This window comes from Ctenopharyngodon idella, chromosome 19 (genome assembly GCF_019924925.1).
Source record: "Ctenopharyngodon idella isolate HZGC_01 chromosome 19, HZGC01, whole genome shotgun sequence".
NCBI classification, from domain to species: Eukaryota; Metazoa; Chordata; class Actinopteri; order Cypriniformes; family Xenocyprididae; genus Ctenopharyngodon; species Ctenopharyngodon idella.
Window position 1 is genome coordinate 9177978 of NC_067238.1, and position 24282 is coordinate 9202259.

General features: G+C 36.0%; 1 protein-coding gene across 3 annotated transcripts in view; it reads left to right on the forward strand.

The window, feature by feature from the left end:
* Positions 1-24282, forward strand: part of kcnh8 (potassium voltage-gated channel, subfamily H (eag-related), member 8) — a 73420-nt gene that overhangs the window by 15618 nt on the left and 33520 nt on the right. For all 3 annotated transcript variants that reach the window (XM_051873217.1, XM_051873218.1, XM_051873219.1), the window contains exons 2-7: positions 221-454; positions 6306-6437; positions 12405-12535; positions 12643-12877; positions 13671-13828; positions 22767-22971. In XM_051873217.1, the coding sequence (XP_051729177.1) occupies positions 221-454; positions 6306-6437; positions 12405-12535; positions 12643-12877; positions 13671-13828; positions 22767-22971 (1095 nt within the window). The remainder of the gene's footprint in view (positions 1-220; positions 455-6305; positions 6438-12404; positions 12536-12642; positions 12878-13670; positions 13829-22766; positions 22972-24282) is intronic.

Here is a 24282-nt window from a genome sequence, read left to right on the forward strand (position 1 = left end):
GAAAAAAACAAGGTGAAATCTGTTTCATTGAACATAGCAGGGCATCTTGGAACCTGATTTGTCCTCTTGCTGATAATGAGAAATTTGTGCCAACATGGCCTCTGGTAAAAACATATTAAAATCTTATGGGAGCGTCTAGTTAAAATTTATTAATGGAATAACTGGTCACGATAAACATTAGTAGACTAATATGTTTGCTTGATGTTTGTGTTTGGAACAGACAGCAACTTCATCCTGGCCAATGCACAAGTGTCCAAAGGCTTCCCGATCGTGTACTGCTCGGATGGATTCTGTGAGCTCACTGGATTTGCCCGAACCGAGGTCATGCAGCAGAGCTGCGCATGCAAGTTTCTGTATGGGCCGGAGACCAACGAGCACATCATTCTTCACGTGGACTCTGCGCTTGAGGAACGGAGCGAGCTCAAGGAGGAGATAATGTTCTACAAAAAGAGTGGTGAGAAAAATAGAATGTTAGATGATGCATTTTGCTGTTGGGGATGTTGCTGCAAAGCTTGGGGTGGCCTACATGTAAAAACACCCAATGTAGTGCATTTTGACACGTTTTGGTTTCTTGACATTTATTTTCGGACCTGGGCAGGTTGAGTTTTATTTGCAGTGTTTCTTCATCACTGTAAAACTTCTTAGAAGCAGTTCCACTGTGAAAACAGATCAGTAATAATACATGGATGGTTGATCTCATCCATCACTTGTAATAGCACATGGAGGTATTACATCACACCTTTACAAAGTGAAATCTCTAGCCATAGTTAGAAGCAGATGGTTTTATTAGAGTTGGTTGGCCAAAAGCACCAGAGAGACTCTAAAGTCAGATTACAAACTAAAGTCCAGCAGGTGTGCAAGTTTATTTGTGGAATTTACGATGACATTGAGAAGAACGTTATACTACACAATGCTGTCAACTTTACAAATGCAAATTTTAGGATTAATTTAACATGTAGGCATACATTCCACACATGGAGACTTCCATTCAATGGCTCTAATGGTAAATTTAGTGCTTGGAGAATGGATGCATTTCTCCTTTTGCTGGATTTTTACTAAAAAAGTACCACCATAGAGACTGTTTTTTTGAGCAGTATCTGTACACGCCATGTTTTATGAATATGGTAATCATTCAGTAATACCATGGTGTATATATATATATATATTTAATATATATATATATATATATATATATATATATATATATAGCACCACCGCAGTACATTTCTGTAAGTGTAATGTACACAAAGGGTTTGAAATAGTAGTAATAATAATATTTTTATATCATATGTATATAATATTAATCATTTTAAATATTTTCAAATATATATATATATTTTATATTTGTTATATTCCTCCTGCTCCATATATTATTTTGTATTGTATCATATCATATCAAATATTATTTAGTTTGCTGAGGTTTTAGATCAAATGCTGCTGCCAGGTTTTAACACCTCGCTGTACCCTTTCCTTGTGCTCATTCTCCTCTCCCTCTTTGTTCTATATTGAATGGAACATCTCCAGTGCGCTTGTTCTAGAGAGCGTTATTATTTCATCCCCCTTTTCTTCTCCATAATGGTGAGGCTTTTTCGTGAGGAAATGAGAGATTTGACAAAGACTTCTCCAGCTGTGAGCAATCAGACGGAATTCCCCTAGAGGCTTCCAGTAACGGCTACTGGTGAAGAGAGAAACACACACAGACAGACGCACACACACACAACTAAGCACACATATAAATGCCCTGTTTCACACCCACACCCTCAATACAGACTGACAAACAAGCATTCACGCACACACCTACATAGGAATTGGATACTATAATGGTGCTGCTCTTTTTGGATGTGCTGGTCTTTTTTTGTTTCAGGTTTTTTAGCACTTTAAATAGACTGGAAGTAATGTTTTGCCAAGTAAGCTAAAAATGTGCTTCCTGTGGTAGCATTTAAATTAAATAGTTTTATTTAATTCAGAAATGTTATTTAATAGGAGTGTGGATTCGATTCAAATCGTTTCTTGAGGTCACAATTCGATTAAAGAAATCGATTCTCAATTTTGAATCTAATTTCGATTTGATATATGCATAGATTTGATTCTAGTTTACTGTTTTGTGTTACTGTATAACTAAATTTGTCCATGGTAGACAGTTAAATAGGTCTTGAAGAAAAAAATTCCACTGAATAAATGTGAATTTATTTTATTTTTCTTCTCATTTTAGTCAACCCACTATTATAAAACAAATACCATTTAAGCTGACTGCAATCATTACACACATGACTGGCAGTCTTCTGTAGCAAGGCAGGCAATTTTATTATATTTTTGATATTAAAAATTAGGGCTGCAACTAACGATTATTTTGATCTATTTGGTCGGTTATTTCTTCGATTAATCAGATAAAAAGACCAATTTTCTTTTTTATTTTATTTAATTGACAAAACACACTATTCCACATTTTGCCCAATGATGTCCTTCAAACAAACGTGCCAACTGAATGCTATCAAAACATATATAATAAATATATATATATATATATATATATATATGCTATATGCAGAAGAGCTATAAAGCAAAAAGACAGTTTAAATCCCTACATTAAAAATTAAGATAATAAAAATATATGTTATATATAATATAATATATATATATATATAATAATGTTCTGCAGGAACACACATTCGCATGTACCCTGTTACTGTCATTTCTTTATCGTGTAAATGTAAGAAGCGTCTTACTTTTTATATTCAATTACATGCAATTTTCCCTTTACTGTTACCACTCTCATGAAATACTTGAATTACAAGTTGACTTTTAAACCTAAATTTAATGTCCAACAACAGATATTTCAGCAAAATGAATATTTTTGCGCTGAACTTTAATTGTCTCCCTCTCTAAAATTTTTGGTTCCGTGCACATACCGGGAAAACTCATGAATATTCATGTATGCTCCGCCCACTGAAACCGAAAATCTCAGAAACCGAAAATCTCGTAACACCGGCACTCTTTCAGTAAGTTTAATGCAGATTGTCAGGACAAGCCGTCATGCAAAATGGAAATACTCATGTGAATTTGTTACTTGTAAAATGAAAGTTTTGCGCTGAGGAAACATATCACACATTAAACAGCACACGAATCTGTCAAAGCACCTGACAGGGCAAGCCATGTTAAACATTACGCTAATGCATTAGCTTGAAGCTTAAAATAAGGAATTCTCATGTTTTGGGCAGCTTGGATAACGTACCTTTGCCGCAGCAGCTCACTTTGTTTCCTCCACTATTTTTAGATGTATTTTGTCCATAGAAATGCGTTATTCAGTGCTGTAATTTGACATGAATGGCAGAAGTTTTCCATGCATGGTGGGCAGATGCGACTAATCAATAATGACATTCATTGTTGACAATTTTCATTATCAATTTTATTGATTGTTGCAGCCCTATTAAAAATAGAAACAAAGAAGCATATTACAAACAATAGGACTGTCACAGTTGAGCTGCATACAAAGGCACGAAGACAAAGATGAACAATAGTATTTTTAAATAGTTTATAGTAGTAGTTAATAATAGTAAATAGTTAATAGTTTAAATAGTATTTCATAATATCCACAGGTTAAAGGGTTAGTTCAAAAATGAAATTTCTGTCATTAATTACTCGCCCTCATGTCGTTCCACATTTGAAAGACCTTCATTCATCTTCGGAACACAAGCGACGAGAATACTTTTTGTGTGCAAAAACGAAATAAAAATAACGACTTTATTCAACAATTTGAACCGTTGTTATACGTAGTAAACTCAGTGCAGGCTTCCTTGTTTACGTCCGAACGCCAACTCTGTATTGGCCGAAGCTGAACCCGTGAGCAGCACGATGCACACATGTGATGCTGACACAGGATCTGGCCAATAATGAGCCGGCATTCAGATGTAAACAAGGAAGCCTGCACTGAGTTTACTACGTATGACAACGGTTCAAATTGTTGAATAAAGTTGTTATTTTTATTTCGTTTTTGCACACAAAAAGTATTCTCGTCGCTTCATAACATTAAGATTTTCACTACCTTTCTGGACGTCAAAAGGTGCAATGACATTGCTGCCTATGTGTGGATCAGATACCCTCGGATTTCATCAAAAATATCTTAATTTGTGTTCCGAAGATAAACGAAGGTCTTACGGGTGTAGAACAACATGAGGGTGAGTAATTAATGACAGAAATTTCATTTTTGGGTGAACTAACCCTTTAAATCCACATGAAGAACCTCAAGCAAAACACCGCTATACATAGACAACACCGGACAGCTAGACTGAAAACAGAACTGAACATATTGTTTATAATAATGGTGATTGATGAGTGAAGAGCTGAACATAATTAGTGTCTGTGACAACAAATGAATGACTAAGGCAGACAATTACGAAACACAAAGAGTCCAAACAAATATGATTGTGACAAGGACAAATACAATACAAATACAATACTGTTTTTCAGTAACCTAGGTTTATTTAACATGTATTAAGACATACTACAGAAATTGAATAATCAAATGTAAAATTAAAACACTGTATAATATGATCTTTCTATCATCTGTTTTATTTGAAATTAAGGTCCTATGATGTAAGGAATAATGTACATCCAGCTTGTTACTTTATAATCCATTACAATGTACAAAACAGTCGTCCTGGCAACACGAGTAGTCATTTTCAATACAGTCGCTAAACGGACGCAAGATGGCGCCAGTGAGTCACGGTTTGTTATACAGCAGTTTGTTATACAGCTTCGTTGTTATTGATGACAGTCATTATCAGAAAATATCAAACCTCGGAATGTTTAAGAATGTCAATAGAAAACTTTACACATGCTGATTGCGATACATTAAAATATGAGCTTTAAGTAATAAATGGATTAACATCTCTTTCTATCTCTCTCTTATGGACACACATTAAGAAAGAGAAAAGCTGCATATAATACGAAAAGATTGATAAAACGTATTTTAACAGACTGGCAATCCAAATGAGCCATGCAGCTACACCACAGTATAATAGCTAGCTGTGTGAGTTAATGTGACTAACCTGACATTATAATAAACCCAAACGAAAGAACATAAGGCACGGTGGCTCTTGTCATGTTTCATGGGACTCTTATGACATTTCGGAGTTTACGCGCAATACACGAACATACGTAATCAAATTCTATGACAAGAGTCCGATCTACCATGACAGATAGGAAAACATATGTGACGCAGATTTTATAAAACCATTCAAATACAACAAAAATTATTTATTTATTATATCAGTAATTAAGGGTAAAAGACTTGAGTCCTTTTTAAAATATTCACGAGTCTTTTGTGTCGAGTCGAGTCAAGTTTATGAGGCTGCTGTCCCTTTAAGTATGAATGCACGGATCTACAGTAATAAACTGTTACACATTCGATTTTCTCCTAACTGTTTACATTCGCGTAGGACATAACAGACTGTGTATACGAACATAGTCCACACAGTGGGCATTTTGCCATAATTGTGTGTGTGTATTTGATCATGCAAGTGCAATAAGCTGTAAACGAGAACTGAATTCATGATTGCATGCATCTTAGAGGCGGCTTCTGTGCTTGCATTTTGGCTGTGTGTCCATCAGCGTGAGCACCGCATTGAGTCCTTTTTCCGTGGCTTATTCTGATTAATAACACTCTAACATGTCAATAACTTTAAATAGTACTGCAATGTTAAAGAAGTGTAACACTTTAGAAAGTAAATTTTTGAAATTTATGAATCAATGAAAATGGGTAGAAGATTCATATGTGAATTGATTTTTTCCCTCCACCCCTACTGTTTAAAGTCACTGTGAATTGCAACTTAGTTTACTTCTATAATCTGACATATTCCCACGTGAAACAGCATATCTAATTAAAAAAGGCAGGGAATTAGAATTAGATGCAGAATTAGATGCAGGTTTGCTGAAACAATGCTCAAGTAGTTAATGACTGACATTATCCAATAGCCAGAGTGGCATTAGAGACTTTATTAGAAAAGGAAAGACATTTCAGAGGTTGGGCAAGTTTTGATTTTGATTTCGATGACAAATGTATTTTTCTTTGGAATAATGTGCACTGGTGAACCATTGAAAATAACTCCAGGAATGTGCATTAAGAAAGTAAATATAGTCGGTGATATTTGATGTTGATGTGACTAAATTTACATTTACACCACTGATTTAAGGGTCAGATCAGGTAGCAGCAGCACTTTTTACAGTGTGAATGCCACCACAAACTTCTCTTACATCCTTAAGACTGTGTGTGTTTATGTATTTTGCCTCTCTCAATTCTACTGTAGGTAGTGTGTTCTGGTGTCTGCTGGATATTGTGCCTATCAAGAATGAGAAAGGAGATGTTGTCCTTTTCCTCGCCTCTTTTAAAGACGTCACAGACACCAAAGCCAAATCTATACTTGAGGAGAAGAAAGACGGTTAGTACATGATGGATGGTGTCTGTGTGTGTGCATGGATTTTTATTAAATCGTTTAACTTTTTACTATCATCATTTATGTTTACTTAATTTAGGTTTTTTTAGGGGTTAAATGCCTTTTTATTAGTGCTGTCAAATCTATTCATTGCGATTAATCATATCTAACATATAAGTTTGTGTTTACATAATATACGTGTGTGCATACATATTACATTTATATATATATATTATATACTGTATATGTCTGTGTTTGTGTGTATGTATGTCTATGTATACATATACACACATTCTACACACATACACACATATTCACACACACACACACACACATATATAAATATATATATATATATATAATATAGATATACACATATACAGTGCCCTCCACTAATATTGGTACCCTTGGTAAATATAAGCAAAGGTGGCTGTGAAAATAAATCCGCATTGTTTATCCTTTTGATCTTTTTCTAATCTTTTATTAAAGGACAACAATTGAAAGTGGGGGGAAACTTACATTATGAAATAAATATGTTTCTCTAGTTCACGTTGGCCACAATTATTGGCACCCCTAGAAATTCTTAGAAGTAAAATATCTCTGAAGTATATTCCCATTCATATTTACATTTTTTTAGCACACCAGGGTGATCATGAACATGAAATTGTCCAGCCATGACTTCCTGTTCCACAGGAGTATAAACATGAGGAAACACAAAGGCCAAATTCTCTTAATCATTCATCACAATGAGTAAAACCAAAGAATATAGTTCTGATGTGCAGCCAAAGATTGTTGAGCTTCACAAAATAGAAAGTGGCTGTAAGAAAATAGCTAAAGCATTGAAAATACCCATTTCCACTATCAGGGCAATAATTAAGAAGTTCCAATCAACTAAAGATGTTATAAATCTGCCTGGAAGAGGACGTGTGTCTAAATCGTCCTAATGCGCGGTGAGGAGGAAAGTTTGAGTGGCCAAAGACTCTCTAAGGATCACAGCTGGAGAATTGCAGAGATTAGTTGAGTCTTGAGTCTCAGAATGCCTAAAAAAATTATCAAACAGCACCTTTTCAAGAAAAATCCTCTGCTCTCATCCAGAAACAATCTCCAGCATATTCAGTTGTCAGACACGACTGGAACTTCAAACGGGACCGGCTTCTATGGTCAGATGAAACTAAAAAAAAGAGCTTTTTGGCAGCAAACCCACCAGATGGGTTTGGTGCACACATGGATAAAAAGTACCCCATGCCCACGGTTAAATATACTGCTGGATCTTTAATGTTGTGGGCCTATTTTTCTGCTGGAGGTCCTGGATATCTTGTTCAGATACATGGTATCATGGATTCTATCAAATACCAACAGATAAAAAATCAAAACCTGATCGCTTCTGCTAGATATCCAATAATGGGCCGTGGTTGGATCTTCCATCAGGACAATGATCCAAAACCAACACAAAAATGTGTCACTGAGCACAAAATGAAGCTTCTGCCATGGCCATCCTTGTCCCCTGATCTGAAGTCTATAGAAAATGAGTGGAGTGAACTGAAGAGAAGAAGCACCAACATGGAGCTGGGAATCTGAAGGATCTGGAGAGATTCTGTATGAAGGAATGGTCTCTGATATCTTGTCAGGTGTTCTCCAAACTCATCAGGCATTATAGAAGACAACTCAGAGCTGTTATCTTGGCAAAAGGACGTTGCAATAATTGGGTGCCAATAATTATGGCCAACGTGAACTAGAGAAAAACATTTATTTTACAGTGTGAGTTTCCCCCCACTTTCAATTGTTGTCCTTCAATGAAAGATTAGAATTTTGAATGAAAGATCAAAAGGATAAACAATGCAGATTTATTTTCGCAGCTGCCTTTGCTCATATTTACCAAGGGTGCCAATATTAGTGGAGGGCACTGTATATATATAATATGTAAACAAACTTTTGTTAGATGCAATTGATTTGACAGCACTACTTTTTATATAGAGATTTTAATTGTTTTACACATTACTATTAAATATTGATCTTTATTCATTAAAAACTAGGAAAACCTAAACAAAGAGAGAAATAAACATAAATCATATTATTATTTATTATGGATGTTACAAACCCTTTTAGGTCTAGGGGAAATTGAGGTGCAACATTTAGAGAACAAAAATAAATAAATAAAACACTGTGCATGTACTGGGAAGCAATCACACTAACAAGTTTAAATAAGGTAAAGTATCAGCATTTATTATAAAGAATAATGGGAGAAAACACAATACGTATTTACATAATTTATAACTTTGAACCAATCAAAAAAAAATATTCAAAAAAAGAAAGAGAAAAGAGCTTGAACCGTGCCAAATCAAAGAAATAAAAAAAATAACCAGTCTTACTAAAGAAAAAAACCTAAACTAACTCATTCAACATTCACAAAAAAAACCTTCAGTCTCTATACGCCCTAAATAAACTACTCTCACTACAAACCAAAAATGCAAGGGTAGCACGTGTCACTAACCTAGTGTTCTAACATAATTGAAACCTCAGTGTGGCACATGTATATCACGTGATATCTTACCTGTCCTTTTTTTTTCCCCCGTTAACACCGGTTTTACAACCAGAAAGCAAAAAAAAAAAAAAAAAAAATGAATTAAAGGGTTAGTTCACCCAAAAATGAAAATAATGTCATTTATTACTCACCCTCATGCCGTTCCACACCTGTAAGACCTTCGTTAATCTTTGGAACACAAAAAATTGAGATATTTTTGTTGAAAGCCGATGGCTCCGTGAGGCCTGCATAGCCAGAAATGACATTTGCTCTCTCAAGATCCATTAATGTACTAAAAACATATTTAAATCAGTTCATGTGAGTACAGTGGTTCAATATTAATATTATAAAGCAACCAGAATTTTTTTTAATATTTCCGAACCGCTGATTCGACACGCTGATTCATTATGCTCTGAAGCTTCCTAATTTATTTATTTATTTATTTTTTTAATCAAATTATGCAAAAACATTGTAAACATTTGTAAACCAATACAGAATGCTGTTAAATACAACCCACAATTTGAGTTGTGGTGGAAATGACAGATTTCTTCTGTGTGTGTATATATGGTTAAACATTGTTACTAGACAAATTAAGCTAGTGAGAGTAAAATGTTTTAAGGAAGTTTATTTTCTAATTCCACATGGTGAAACATTTCTATAGTGTAAGAAAAAAACCTCACATGATCCTTTTTTGTGCTTGTCTCGTTAAGGTAAGGTGTGCTGAAAAATATACAGTATGTTTATTGTGTGACTGAGAACCTATATCAGATATTGGCCTCAAGCAGCAAAGGAAACCGCACAGAGCAGGGAATCCCAGTGCAACTGTATCTGTCCTCATCTTTTTTTTTCTTTTCACACTTTCGCCTTTTGTTCCTTTCTCTCTCTCTCCTTCTCTGTGTTTCTCGTGACCTGTGCTGCTAGTAAATTGGGAGTTCATTTATTAGGATCTATAATAAGTGTTATGCCCGCTGGACTCCCTGCTGACTGCAGCCTTTTATGGATGAGTTTCTGTCGCTCCTCTCCTCCTCCAGCCCTGCAGGCTGAAGTGATCTCTATCCCTCTCTAATAACCAGCTTCCCAGCTTTCTCTCTCTTTCTCAACCCATGTTTCTCTCTCTCTCTGTCTATCGCTCCATCCCTTCAGTCTTTTTCCTACTCCTGCTTTGGTTTCCCTTGGTACCTTGTTCGCCAGGGTTGCAATGAGTGACATTTTTCCCTTGTTGCCCTCGGCGATTGAGACTGGCAGCCTAGCTGTCTGCTTGTTTCCTCAGCTGGCTGATTTAAAAATGCTACACGCTACGCACACATACATTCATGGTTAGTAGCCACAGAGACTCCACACATTTCATATGTTTTTGTCTCTGTCTCTACCACTGTAACCATTGTACTACAAGTCCTTTTGGCACTTTTTGCTTCATTTTTATTTTTACACAGTCAAAGCACATTCTTTATGTTGATTGGGAAAGAAAATTAATGCAGAATGTAAACATGGATTCATTCTTATTTCCTCCAAAGTTGTTTCAGAAGAAAATTATTTGTCCATTGCCCTCACAAGCTACTTTTAACAGCTTTCATTTGGTGTTGGTTTCAGATTAGATTAATGGTCAAGTTGTTCAAGTTATAGTAATCCATAGAATTTATTTATTCATTTATTTATTTATTTACTTACTATCAGCATCTTAGCAGCAAAGTTTTGGGTTTTCAGATAGGAGGTTTGACTTACATCTACACAGAAAGTGTTTCAGTTGAAAAACATCAAAACAGGAAAGGGAACCTGCATTTGTCAAGCCATTTAATGTAAACTTCCAGCTCTAGTAGGATGTCCCTGTGACTGTTTTTAGGGTTCCTACGCAGTTTGGAAAAGTATGGAATTTGATTTGAGTAATTTCCAGGTCTGGAAAAGTATGGAAAAAAAGAAATCAGAGTATGGAAAACTATTTGTGTTTCCAGACTATTGGCTCTATTCAGTTTTCTAATTTATCATACCTGCAAACTAGTCACTTTTTGGCGAAATTAGCCATTTTGAATCAAAATACGTCATTTATGTGAATCGTTTAGATCCGAAGAGTTTTTTTTTTTTTCCGGGGTGAGTGTGTGTGTGTTACAAGATTCTCACTAGAATCAAAAATGGGCTACTTTCCCATAGACTTGAGTGAGTCGCGATCTTTCTTGTTGCTCTGTGGCGTGAGAGATCGCTGTAGCACTGGTGAACCAACAATCTCTTCCACTTTACTAGTTACAACACAAAATAAACATGATTGAACATCCGAAGGTATGTTGAAAGATACAGTAAATCACAGAAGGATGTCTATAAAGTAAATGTATCAAATTAATAGACAAATTAAATATTTATGCCTATGTAGCGAGTGGTATGGTCGGAAAAGGAAACATACTAAGTCACTACGCCACCCTGTTAAACAGGGAATATATTAGTACTTGTAGATTAATCCCCAACAAAGTCACACAGGTGCGTGGTTTTAAGAAGAGAAGGGCCTAGACGTGAATACTAAATACAAAACTTTATTTCAACAATCAAACACTAATTTAAAAATCACTAAAAGACTGTAGGACCCGGACTACAAACATTCAGAGAAAAGATAAAAAAGGAGGCTTACCAATGGCAGAAATCGTTTGGAAGGAGGCCTGGAAATTTGAGTATGGAAAAGTATGGAATTATAAAAAGGAAAATGTGTAGGAACCCTGTGTTTTACTTCAAGACCTCAAAGACTAAATCAAATGAACCTACTGCAGTATTTAGCAGTCACTCGATCAATTGAAACTGATGTTTTCAATATGGGAATGAAAACATTCTGGCAGCAGAGCCCCTACTAGTGGAAACCACTGGTGTAAAGCAGGTCACCACCATAAAGGAAGTTATTCTTGTTTCACACCAGCTTTTGTGTAACAGCAGTATGGAGGGCAATAGAAGGAAAACAGGCCATTTTGAGTAAAACTGCACTCAATAATAGTGGCAAGCACTATTTGCATGGAAGTATTGATAGAAAATCTCTGCTTTTCTTCACAAAAGTGCAAAAAACTCAGAATTATAAGCTACATTTATTTTCACCAATTTTTGCTGGTACATAACAATTTTTGAGCAAGAATGCAAGTTGTTAGGGGATGATGGTTTAGAATTTTCTTTGTTACTTGCCCATATATTAAAGGAACATTGCCCCATTTTTTAGAGTCTTAATTCAAGTATCATACTAATACAAGCTCAATGCTACAAAGGTTGAGTTGTTCAGATATTAATACATTTTATTATTTAATTTTAAAAAGTAAAAAGAAATGAAAAACATAATTATAACAACCTCAGTACCACAGGAAGATGTTTCGTGTCCTTTGTTTTTATGTATTAATGGAATTTATTTTGTGCAGTATGTTTTTATTTCTTGATGGATTGTATCCCACATTGCCCTTGACTTTCATAACAATCGTCCAACCTTTCCTCAGAGTGCCGCCGCGAGAAGGTCAAGGGCGGGTCTCCATTTGGCTCCACTCGGCTGCGATCTAGCACAGTTCTGTACCACATTTCAGGACACCTGCACAACCGTCAAAAAAAGAGTAAAATCAAACTTAACAAGGTGAAACCATTCAAATACTGATGATACAGAAAAGTACAAAAAATAAATAAATAAATAAAATAAAACAGAACCAGTTTCTCTACCACAATTGTTTTCTCTCTTTCTAGAATGTGTTTGGTGATCCGCCGGCTCTCCCTGAATATAAGGTCGCTGATGCCAAGAAGTCCAAGTTCATTCTTCTCCACTTCAGCACCTTCAAAGCCGGCTGGGATTGGCTAATCCTACTGGCTACATTCTATGTTGCCGTGACGGTGCCGTACAATGTTTGTTTTATCGGTGATCAAGACTTGACACGGAGCACCACTGTCACGGACATTGCCGTCGAGATTCTCTTCATCATTGGTAAGAGAATCCAATTTTGATCTTTGACATATTTTTAGTTGGTCAATTACATTGTATGTTTTTCATTGTGAGCATGATTATGATTTATGAGATTATCTTTGCTTTATCACATCTATATCTTTACACGTGATTATAATCAAGTCTTTAAATCAGGCTCTTTGGCATTTTCCATTAACCCTCTGTGGTACAGCGTTGCCACAGGGCAGCATATCATTCTCCTTCAGTTTCCTGCTATTTAGAAAAAAAAATGGAATTAAAAGGGCAGAAACAAATGAAATAATATTGTATTTTTTAAGTCATCTCCCATTTGAATTTCTCTCTATGATTGATCTTTTGTAGTTTTACCTGAACTCACTCTTACAAGGAACACACATGCTGTTTTCCTTAATTTTTTTTCTTTTTCCTGCATCTTTGTTAGGTAAATAGATGTTTTTGTTTGCAATTTTAGAACAACATGAGATGTAAAGGATGTTAATTCCATAAGGTTGAAAAGTAAAATACATGTAGTATGTTATTGATTTGAGTTTAATACAATAACAGGATGAACTGTAATGCATGCATTGTTTGTCTTGTCCTTATAACAGTGTTTCTTGTGATTCTGCTAAGGCCTCAGATTTGGTGACAGCGCATGAATTTTTCATTTTCCTGTTGTTAGTCTGTGATAACACTCTTCTTGATATATAGCAGGCAGAAAAGCATTTTTGCTGTTGTAAATGTTTCAGTGGACACTGTAGTTCATTGATATTATGCTGATGGTATTTTTTGAAGACGCTGACTCTGTCTGTCGCTTTAGACATCGTGTTCAGTTTCCGCACCACGTACGTGAGTAAGTCGGGGCAGGTGATCTTCGATGCACGGCAGATCTGCATCCATTACATGACCACCTGGTTTATCATCGACCTGGTTGCTGCTCTGCCCTTTGATCTCCTTTACGCTTTCAAAGTCAGCGTGGTGAGTAATGCATATATTAAAAAAATTATAACGAATGTATCAGGGGAAAAATCTGTGGGAAGATTTTTTCACAACTTTCAGATGCAATTTGGATTTATAACTTTTACATGATTTTGCAAAAAAAGCAGGCACACAGAGAATCTGTGCCAGCAGAAAACTCTGCAGAATTGTCACTTGCGTGTTTTTTTTGTTGTTGTTGTTGTTGTTTTTTCATATATATTTTTTCTAATTTAATAATGTTTTCATCTACCTGTGACACAGCTAGCACAACTACGTTGTAGACCTTTTTATATAAAGAAAACATTTTCATGAATATAAATAAGCACCATATACCACCATTCTAGAGTTGTCACAGTGATGGTTGCAGAAAGAGAGTAGTTTAGGCAGGATCTATTTGCAGTAGACACTTTTATTAACTCTTCAAACAAAATAACAAACATGCAGAAGAACAGGATAATGCAGGAGACCGTAAAATAACTACACACTGAAGCAACACTAGACATAAAAGAAAGGACAAAGAACATCTCAAACTATGTATACAGAGTAACTAAGAAAGAAAAAAAGCGCAGATGAGGACTAATCAATCAACCAATGAGTAACCATGACAAAAATGAGAAGCAGGAACAAAGGGAGCGAAGGCACACAGAAAACAAAAAAATGCAAACATTAACCTAAGAAGAGTAGATGAAATTTAAAAATAAATCCACCTTACCTGTAGCCAGTGTTAATTTCGACAGCAAATTTTTATTTAGTTTTAGTCAGTCTTTTGACAATGACTGCCATTTAGTTTTAGTCTAGTTAGTCTAACATGGTCTTCTTTTCAATTAATGATATATACATTCTTCATAACAAACTTGCATACACAATTCTTCATTCTTTCAAGCAGACATATTTACAGTGCCACTTGAAAGTTTGTGAACCCCTTGCAGAATCTGTGAAAATGTGAAAAATTTTAACAAAATAAAAGAGATAATACAAAACGCATGTTATTTTTTATTTAGTACTGTCCTGATTAAGATATTTTACATAAAAGATAACATATAATTCACAAGACAAAAATATAGCTGAATTTATTAAAATGACCCCATTCAAAAGTTTGTGAACCATTGATTTCTAATATTGTGTGTGGTTTTTTTGTTTTGTGACGGTTGTTTATGAGTCCCTTGTTTGTTCTGAGCAGTTAAATTGCCCAGCGTTCTTCAGAAAAATCCACCAGGTCCTGCAGATTCTTCAGATTTCAAGCATTTTTTGCATATTTGAACCCTGTATTCTGTATGATTTTGAGATCCATCTTTTCACACTGAGAACAACTAAGGGACTCAAACACAACTATTAAAAAAGGTTCAAACATTCACTGATGCTCCAGAAGGAAACACGATGCATTAAGAGTCGGGGGGTGAAAACTTTTTGAATTTGAAGATCATGGTAAATTGTACTTAATTTGTCTCCGGGAAACATGTAGGTATCTTCTGTTGCTTCCAAAGGGCAGTACTAAATGAAGAAAATTGATATTTAAACAAAATAAGAAAAATTTGGACATCTTCATCCTGTTCAAAAGTTTTCACCCCTGACTCTTAATGCATCGTGCTTCCTTCTGGAGCATCAGTGAATGTTTGAACCTTTTTTAATAGTTGTGTTTGAGTCCCTTAATTGTCCTCAGTGTGAAAAAATGGATCTCAAAATCATACAGTCACTGCTGGAAAGGGTTCAAATATGCAAAAGATGCTGGAAATCTGAAGAATCTGCAGGACCTGGAGGATTTTTCTGAAGAACAGAGCTCAGTTTAACTGCTCAGAGCAAACAAGGGACTCATAAACAACCATCACAAAACAAAAAAAACAGTCGTGGATCATCCAGGTAATGACACACAGTATTAAGAAATCAATGGTTCACAAACTTTTGAACGGGGTCATTTGAATAAATTCAGCTATTTTTTGTCTTGTGAATTATATGTAAACATCTTTTATGTAAAATATCTTAATCAGGACAGTACTAAATAAAAAATAACATGCATTTTGTATTATCTCTTTTATTTTGTTAAAATTTTTCACATTATCACAGATTCTGCAAGGAGTTCACAAACTTTCAAGTGGCACTGTATTTGTATAAATTAAATATAGATTAATCCTTATTAAATCTATTAAAGTTATTCATTCAAGAACATTGAGTGATTTCCTCTTTTTCTTTTGTTTAACATTAATGATGCACAGCAGCAGATTTATTAGGCTACTGTCACTTTAAGGTCTCATGCACGGATCTAATATACTGATACACATCCGATATTCTCCTAAATGTTTACGTTCACTTAAGACATAACTGACTGTGTTTATGTGAATGCTCACCAAAATGAACATTTTGACATAATTTTGTGTATATACACTACTGTGCAAAAGTCTTAGGCACATCAATATCCCCCCCCCCCAAAAAAAAGGTTTTAAGCCAGTTATTTATATCTTTTTCTGTAGTGTGTCAGTAGGAAACATCAGTTTACATTTCCGAACATTCATTTTGTCATTAATTGTAATAATCCAGTGAGCTTTTTGTATGCACAAGGAGTCTGACAACAGCCGGTGCTCCACACAGAGATCTGATCTCACCATCATCGAATCCATCTGTGATTACATAAAGAAACAGATGAAACTGAGACAAACTAAATCTAGAAGAACTGTGGCCGTGTCTCCAAGACGCTTGAAGAAACCAACCTTCAAAGATACAGTACTGTGAAGAGTTTTAGGCATTTGTGTAAAAGTGTTCTAAAATAGATTTTATTTATCAATTAAGTTCTATTAACTAAATCAAATCAATATTTCGTGTGACCACCTTTTGCATTTAAAACAGCTTTTGTCCAGGTACACTTGCGCATTGTTTTTCAGGTAGATTTGCAGGAAGGTTTCTTCAAGCGTCTTGGAGACACGGCCACAGTTCTTCTGGATTTAGTTTGTCTCAGTTTCATCTGTTTCTTCATGTAATCACAGATGGATTCAATGATGGTGAGATCAGATCTCCATGTGGAGCACCGGCTGATGTCAGACTTACTGTCCAAAATCTCGCTGGATTATTACAATTAATGAATGAATGTTTGGAAATGTGAACTGATATTTCCTACTGATGCACTACAGCAAAAGATATAAATAACTGGCTTAAAACCCTTTTTTTGGGGGTGAAAATACTGACGTGCCTAAGACTTTTGCACAGTACTGTATGTCCGTTCAAGGGTGAAAAGACATGAAAGATAGCTCTATGCAGTACTTGAGCGCTGATGTCTGAGAGGCGGCTAACTGTGTACGCTTAGAAAACCAGACTGAACTGAGCTCTCTACGCCCGCAAGTGTATGCGAGCTTATGTCCCACTGGGTAGATCAGCACGTTACAATTCAAATGTGTGCATCTACCATGCAGGACTGAGATCATTCTGACTGGATCTCTTCCCAAATCGTCCCTCCCTAACATTTTCGTCTCCTTTTTTTATTAATTGATGAAAATGTCAATAGACTTTAAAATCATTAAAATCCCAAGCTGAAAATGAGCCCCACTCTAGCCCTGACTTCTACCAAAATGCAATGCTGTAAAAACGTCTTGTACCTACAGAAAAGTATTCCTGTAGCTCAAATAGTAGGTCATGATTTCCAGGAAAGCACGAACTGATAAAATGTATGCCCTGAATGCAATGTAAACTCGCTTTAGATAAGTGTCTGCCATATATGTAAATGTATAATAATGTAGTACTCAGTGCATTTCACCATGTTGAATCTTACTGTAGAATAGCTTCCTCCAATTAACAGCAAAACATGCAAGATTCCATCTGGTCAACAGTCATGACCACTTTTGGACTTCCTGATATTTCTTTTTTAGCCCCTCTGGCACTGTATTTAGCTCAGTGATTTGTTTTGCTCTTCCTTAAGTGTAAAACAAAATATTGAGCAGCGGCACTCTGCTTGCTGACCCTGAGTGGTGACCGTGAAGTCTTTTTGATGACATCATGGATGTAGAACTTTTAATGAGTGATCCTGGGTTCAGTTACAAATAAAGATGTATAACAGGCTCTAAAATTGGCTAACACTGCCTCTGACGACTCCTATACAAAACCAAGGGTCACAGGCTCCTGGTTTTAATTCACAGAAAAAGACAGTCAGCTTTTCTGGCCAATTCAGACTGGCGGAATCGATCAGTGCCACTTGGACACACACACTTACAGTGATGACACATGCAGTAACGAAACCCTGCATCCCTCTGTTCAGCGAAACACAACAAAAGAGTGCTTGAAATCCACTGAGACTTATTAAGAGGAGGAGAGTGAAATGCAGTGGACTCTACTTGAGTGCCGCTGTAATACAGACCTTGTTGTCTCTGAGATGTTCTCTTAAATCTGCTCCAATTACAGATTGCACCTCTGCTCCTCTCGTATCCCTTCACATCTGCACATCTGTCCTTCAGCTGCACTATATAGACACACACACACAGATACAACACACATGCACACAGACATGAACCCACAAAAAGTTCTCAGAAGTGAAGAATGACATTTCTTTTATTCCTCTCTCCTCTGTTTTCCTTTCTGTTATCCCTGCCCTGGCCCATTTCCATTCCCTTTCCTTCTCTTCTTTTCCATTCCTTTTATTTTCTTTTTTCTTTTTTTCCTTTTCCTTTAACATTTCCTCTCATTTCCTCTTCCTTTTTTTTCCTAGTCAATTTCCATTTATTTCATTTTCCTTTCCTCTTCTTTCCTATTTATTTTAATTTTCCTTTATTTTTTACTTTAGAAAAAGATTTATTTAATTTCCATTTGTTTCCTTTATTTTTTTTCTCTCCTCCTTTTTTCCTTTTCCTGTCCATGCCTATTTCCTTTTATTTTTGTTTTCCTTTCCTGTCTTTATCCTATCCTCTCCCTTTCCCTTTTTTGACCCTTTCCATTTCTTTCCTTTTGCTCTCTATCACTATCCTCTCTTTCCAATCACTTCCCTTTCCTCTTCACCCACCGACACATTGTTAGCAGTATGGGTGATTTAGTTAGTAATACACATTGACACATTACCACATAAATCTCAGTATATGAACCCTACCGTGGCCTTACCCTATCCACCTCCATTTTCACCCTCCTTATCTAATTTTAAACCAGCTGTTAAGTTCAGCCTTTTTGTTTCTCTAATGACATGAATGTTCATTGGTTTTGCTTCTGAGACCATGTTCTCTTGATGTTTATTAATATTTGATTGTCAAGTGAAAGATTGTGGCCATTAGAACATGGATTATTATTTAATGCTGCAGGGATGTGAAAGGCTTGGTTCTCAAAGGGATTGTCTGATTATAATAAGAGAGGCTGTGATGAATATTGCTGGCTAGTTACTGCCTGAAGCTCTAGACAAACTGATCTAATAGCAGTGTGTACGGTATTGTGCATGTCTGAAAGTTCGTGTTCAGGTTAATACGAAGTGTTATTTTTATATATGTAGTCATACTGAATATATAGTTATGGAAAATATATGGGCTTTTTAAAACTCTTTCTCACTTGCTTATTCACTTTAAACCTCCTTCAATACATAAAACATTACACATAAAAAGAATTTAGTAAGGCCATTCTGCTGAATATAGAGAATAACATGTCTAAAGGGTCTAACAGTAAGTTTTTGCATAAATATTTCGCTAACGCTATTCATTTTTACTTTGTAAATTGTAAATTAATGAGAAATACTGATGAACTACATGTACATAAAAGTTCTTGTACATGTTACTTGTACTAACATGTCATAGTTTTTGTTGTAGTCATTAATATTAGCAAGTTAATCTGGGACAGGGACACAGAAAAATAAAGCATGTGAAATTTTTTACTGACCATGATGAAAGTGGGATGTTTTTTCTAGCATATTTGTGACAAATATGGTTGATCATATTTTATATAGACATCATCTTAATGCAAGATCTTTATCACAAAAAATGTGAAGATGCTGTGATTTTGATCGCTTTTTTCATTCTGGTGTTGCTGCATTGAGTTCTAAGAGAGAAACTCCTAGATAACCCTCTGATGGTAAATTTTGCACTGATGTAAACACTGTATAAAATCTTTGCAAGTTTCAATAGATGTTTTCTTTAGTAGACAGTTTGTGTGTAGGCCTATTTGATTTGCTCACATCACTTACAGCGCTCAGCGTAAATGAGTATACCCCCTCGGAAAAGTAACATTTTAAACAATATCGCAATGAACACAAAAACAATTTCCAAAATGTTGACAAGACTAAGTTTTATATAACATCTGTTTAACTTATAAAATGAAAGTAAGGTTAATAATATAACATAGAGAACAAAATTTTCAGTTTTACTCAAATTAGGGTGATGCAAAAATGAGTACACCCCACTGAAAGTCTCTGGAGCAAAGCTAAATTTTAGACTACAAATGTCTAATTTAACAAGAATTCAACCACAGGTGAGTCTAGTTATTCATTACACAGGTGTCCAGCAGACAGTTGACTATAAAAGGGTGTTAAAACCCCTTCCCATTTCATGCTGTCAGCAATGGCACCACATGGAAGAGAAATGTCACAGGATCTGAGAAAGAAAATAATTTCTTTACACTAGAAAGGTGAAGGCTACAAGAAGATCAGCAAAGCTTTACTATTCAGTCAGAATACTGTAGCAAAAGTGGTACAAAAATTAAAAAAAGATGGAACTGCAACCATCTCAGAGACGTCCAGGTCATCCACGGAAGTTAACACCTCGACAGAAGGGTTGAAGAAAATTGGCATGCAAGTTTACTGCAGTTATCTAAAGTAGTAGAAAGCCAAACTTGGGTGACTATTTCCCATGACACAATACGGTGTACACTGCAGAGGAATGGCATGCATGGGTGCCGTCCACGAAAGAAGCCTTTCCTAAAGCACAGGCACAAAAAAGCCAGCCTAGAGTTTGCCAGGGCCCATGCTGACAAAGATGAAGACTACTGGGACTCTATACTCTGGAGTGATGAGACCAAGATAAATGTTTTTGGAACTGATGGCTTCAAAACTATTTGGCGTCACAAAAGTGAGGAATACAAAGAAAAATGCATGGTGCCTACAGTGAAACATGGTGGTGGCAGTGTCCTTATGTGGGGCTGCATGAGTGCTGCTGGTGTCCGGGAGCTGCATTTCATTGATGGCATCATGAATTCATAGATGTACTGCTCTATACTGAAAGAGAAGATGCTACCATCACTTCGTGCCCTTGGTCATCGTTCACTTTTCCAACATGACAATGATCCTAAACACACATCTAAGGCCACTGTTGGATTTCTGAAGAAGAACAGGGTGAAAGTGACTCAGTGGCTCCTGATCTGAACCCAATCGAACACCTATGGGGAATTCTGAAGAGACAAGTTGAGCATCACTCTCCATCCAGCAGTCTCTAAAAGAGGTCATTCTTGAAGAATGAAAAAAGAGAGATGTTGCAAAATATCGCCAACTTGTTCATTCCATGCCTAGAAGACTTGGTGCTGTCATTAAAAATCATGGAGGCCATACAAAGTACTAGATGTAGTAGTTTTTGTTGTGGGGTGTACTCATTTTTGCATCACTCTAATCTGAGTAAAACTGAAAAATGTGTGATCTAAGTTATATTATTAACCTTACTTTCATGTTATAAGTTAAACAGATGTTATATTAAACTTAGTCTTAGTCAACATTTTGGAAATTGTTTTTGTGTTCATTGAGATATTGTTTAAAATGTTACTTTTCAAAGGGGGTGTACTCATTTACACTGAGCACTGTATATCATCAGCAGTCAGACTGTTGTTTTTAGAATTTGAAACTAAAATTTGAAATCAGAGGATTCCTGAAGAATTTAACTATTTTTATTAAAGTAGATGACATAAAATGAAATGCACTACCATGTAAAATGTTTGGGGTCAACATTTTAAAAAAAATATTATTTAGAGAGGAACTTGCTACTCAAAGAATCCTGAAAATGTATCACAGTTTCCACAAAAATATTAAATAGCACAAGAAGTTTTGACATTGATAATAATAAGAAATATTTCTTGAACACCAAATTAGCATATAAGAATGATTTCTGAAGGATCATGTGACACTGAAGACTGGAGTAACGGCTGCTGAAAATTCAGATTTGCCATGAAAGGAATATATTATTATTGGGAAAATATATTTTTTTGATAAAATAAATGCAGCCTGGTGAGCATAAGAGACTTCTTTCAAAAGCATTAAGTGGCTGGTAAATGTTTTATGTCAGTTTATACACTGAATGATACATATGTCTGTTTTCTGACAGTATGACAGTGACGGAGAACACAGTTAGACCTCCAGAGAACGATTGTTATACTAAAAAACAAGTACTTAGGCAGCCTGTTTTGTTCTCCATTTTTTTGTATGTTTAGACTCTTCATATCCCACACAACTGCAGTGAGTTTCTTTGGTTTATTGTCTTGTTTATTAGTGGGTGGTATATTTCCATTCACCTGAGAACAAGCGGTTCTGCATGACAGAGAGAGAAGAGAGAAAAGATGTTTTATACCACTATAATTGGCTTGAATGTCTCTGTCTAATGATGATCTCTTAAATATTTTAATCCCAGCTGTCTCAGAGCTCTCGTACCTGGCTGCATGCTTACACCATTATCCAAGACATCCGTGACCTCTAAACATCTGTTAGGAGATGATTTTGCCAACTGTTTTATTGTATGTTTTCCCTCTGTATTTACTTTCTAAAAGCACCATGTTTTTTACTGTTTTATTTACTATACCATAGTACAGCCACAGTACTTTAAAGATTTATTGATGGAATCTAAGGACTTCTATCCTGTTGTCTTGTTTAATTAGGTTTTAACAGAATTTGGATGCACCACACTATATCTGTCATTTAACAAGACAGGCACATGCCCTTCTCAGCCCTCAAATGCACTTGCATACAGAGCAAATGCTCGACAGTTAATGTGAGTTCCCCTTTCCCCTCTGCCAGGTGTCAGTGGTCCATCTGCTAAAGACTGTGCGCCTGCTGAGACTCTTGCGCCTGCTGCAGAAGATGGACCGTTACTCCCAGCACAGTACGGTGGTGCTGACCCTGCTCATGTCCATGTTTGCACTGCTGGCCCACTGGATGGCCTGCATCTGGTACATCATCGGCAAGAAAGAGGTGGAGAGCAACGCAGACACCTGGGATATAGGTGAGACTGGCACAAAAAATGAACTCATTGACTCACAGAATGTGTGAGAGAAAACCATCTTAGGCTCACTGGAAAACATGATTCTACCTACACTTTTGCAAAACTTCAAAAACTTACTTATACAAACTTTTATTCCTGTTCACACAAATAATGATTACAGGGGCAGATTAGCGATTAATAAAGACTTATTTTCGGGTAGTTCCTTACACAACACTATGCTATGACCTTAAAACACTTTTACCATACTCCATGATTTATAAACTAGTACTTTTTGACATTTGTATCACATAAACAGCTCCATATGTATAGATTTTCTGATGTAGTAAACTTGCTTAGCAGCTCACCTGGTACAGCATTGCACTTGCGAAGCCCCATGAACACTAGTCATGACACTAAATAAAAGAGCGCAAATACTTGTAGAAGCAAGCAAAAATGGCATGGTTGCTTCAGAGGATGCGTTTTTATCTCATGTTTGCGTTTGGTTAGGTTCAGTGTAGGGATAAGTGTAGTTGGTACATTATTTTCAAACACGACAGCATTTAAAGGCACAATATGTAAGATTTTTGGATTAAAATATATATTATATATATGTTTAAATCTAGCTTAGATCTAGCTTATGCAGTGTGCAGCAAGTGTCTCATAGTAGCATCGAGCAGCTAATAATATATATATACACACATACATAAAACAGCACTGCTTTACCCCATATACGCGAAAGAAGCGGAAGCGGCAACAGCGGCATAATAAAAGTTCAGCTGCTCTCGAGCCGTGTGTCGCACTCGTCTATCATTGGCAATCACTCCAGCGGCCTCGTTTCTGCTCGAACAGCACTCTGCCCTGCTCTGCATCATACTACAGTAACGTTAATAATCCCGATTCTTTTCCACCAAATGTAGACGTAATGACAACACCTCCCATGATTCCGCGAAATCAAGGCATCATCAAGCTATGCCTTTATTTTTAAATAATTGACCTCTAGCGGCAACAAATTACATATTGTTCCTTTAAAGGGTACATGACACATACAGTTTCTGCCAATCTCATGTTAATCTTGAGTACCTATAGAGTAGTATTGCATCCTTCATATCTCCAAAAAGTCTTTAGTTTTATCATATTTATAAAAGATAGATACGCTGTACCGACTCTTTCTGAAAAAAGCTTCCGTGGGCAGAGCTAAAGAGTCAAGAGTCAGAGCTAAAGAGTCAGCGATAGTCTGCAAGCTGCGACATCATTATAAATAAAAAGGGAACAAAAACGTTTGTGGTGTTTACATTATATGCACTTGCATGCCGAATGCCAACAAAACACAGA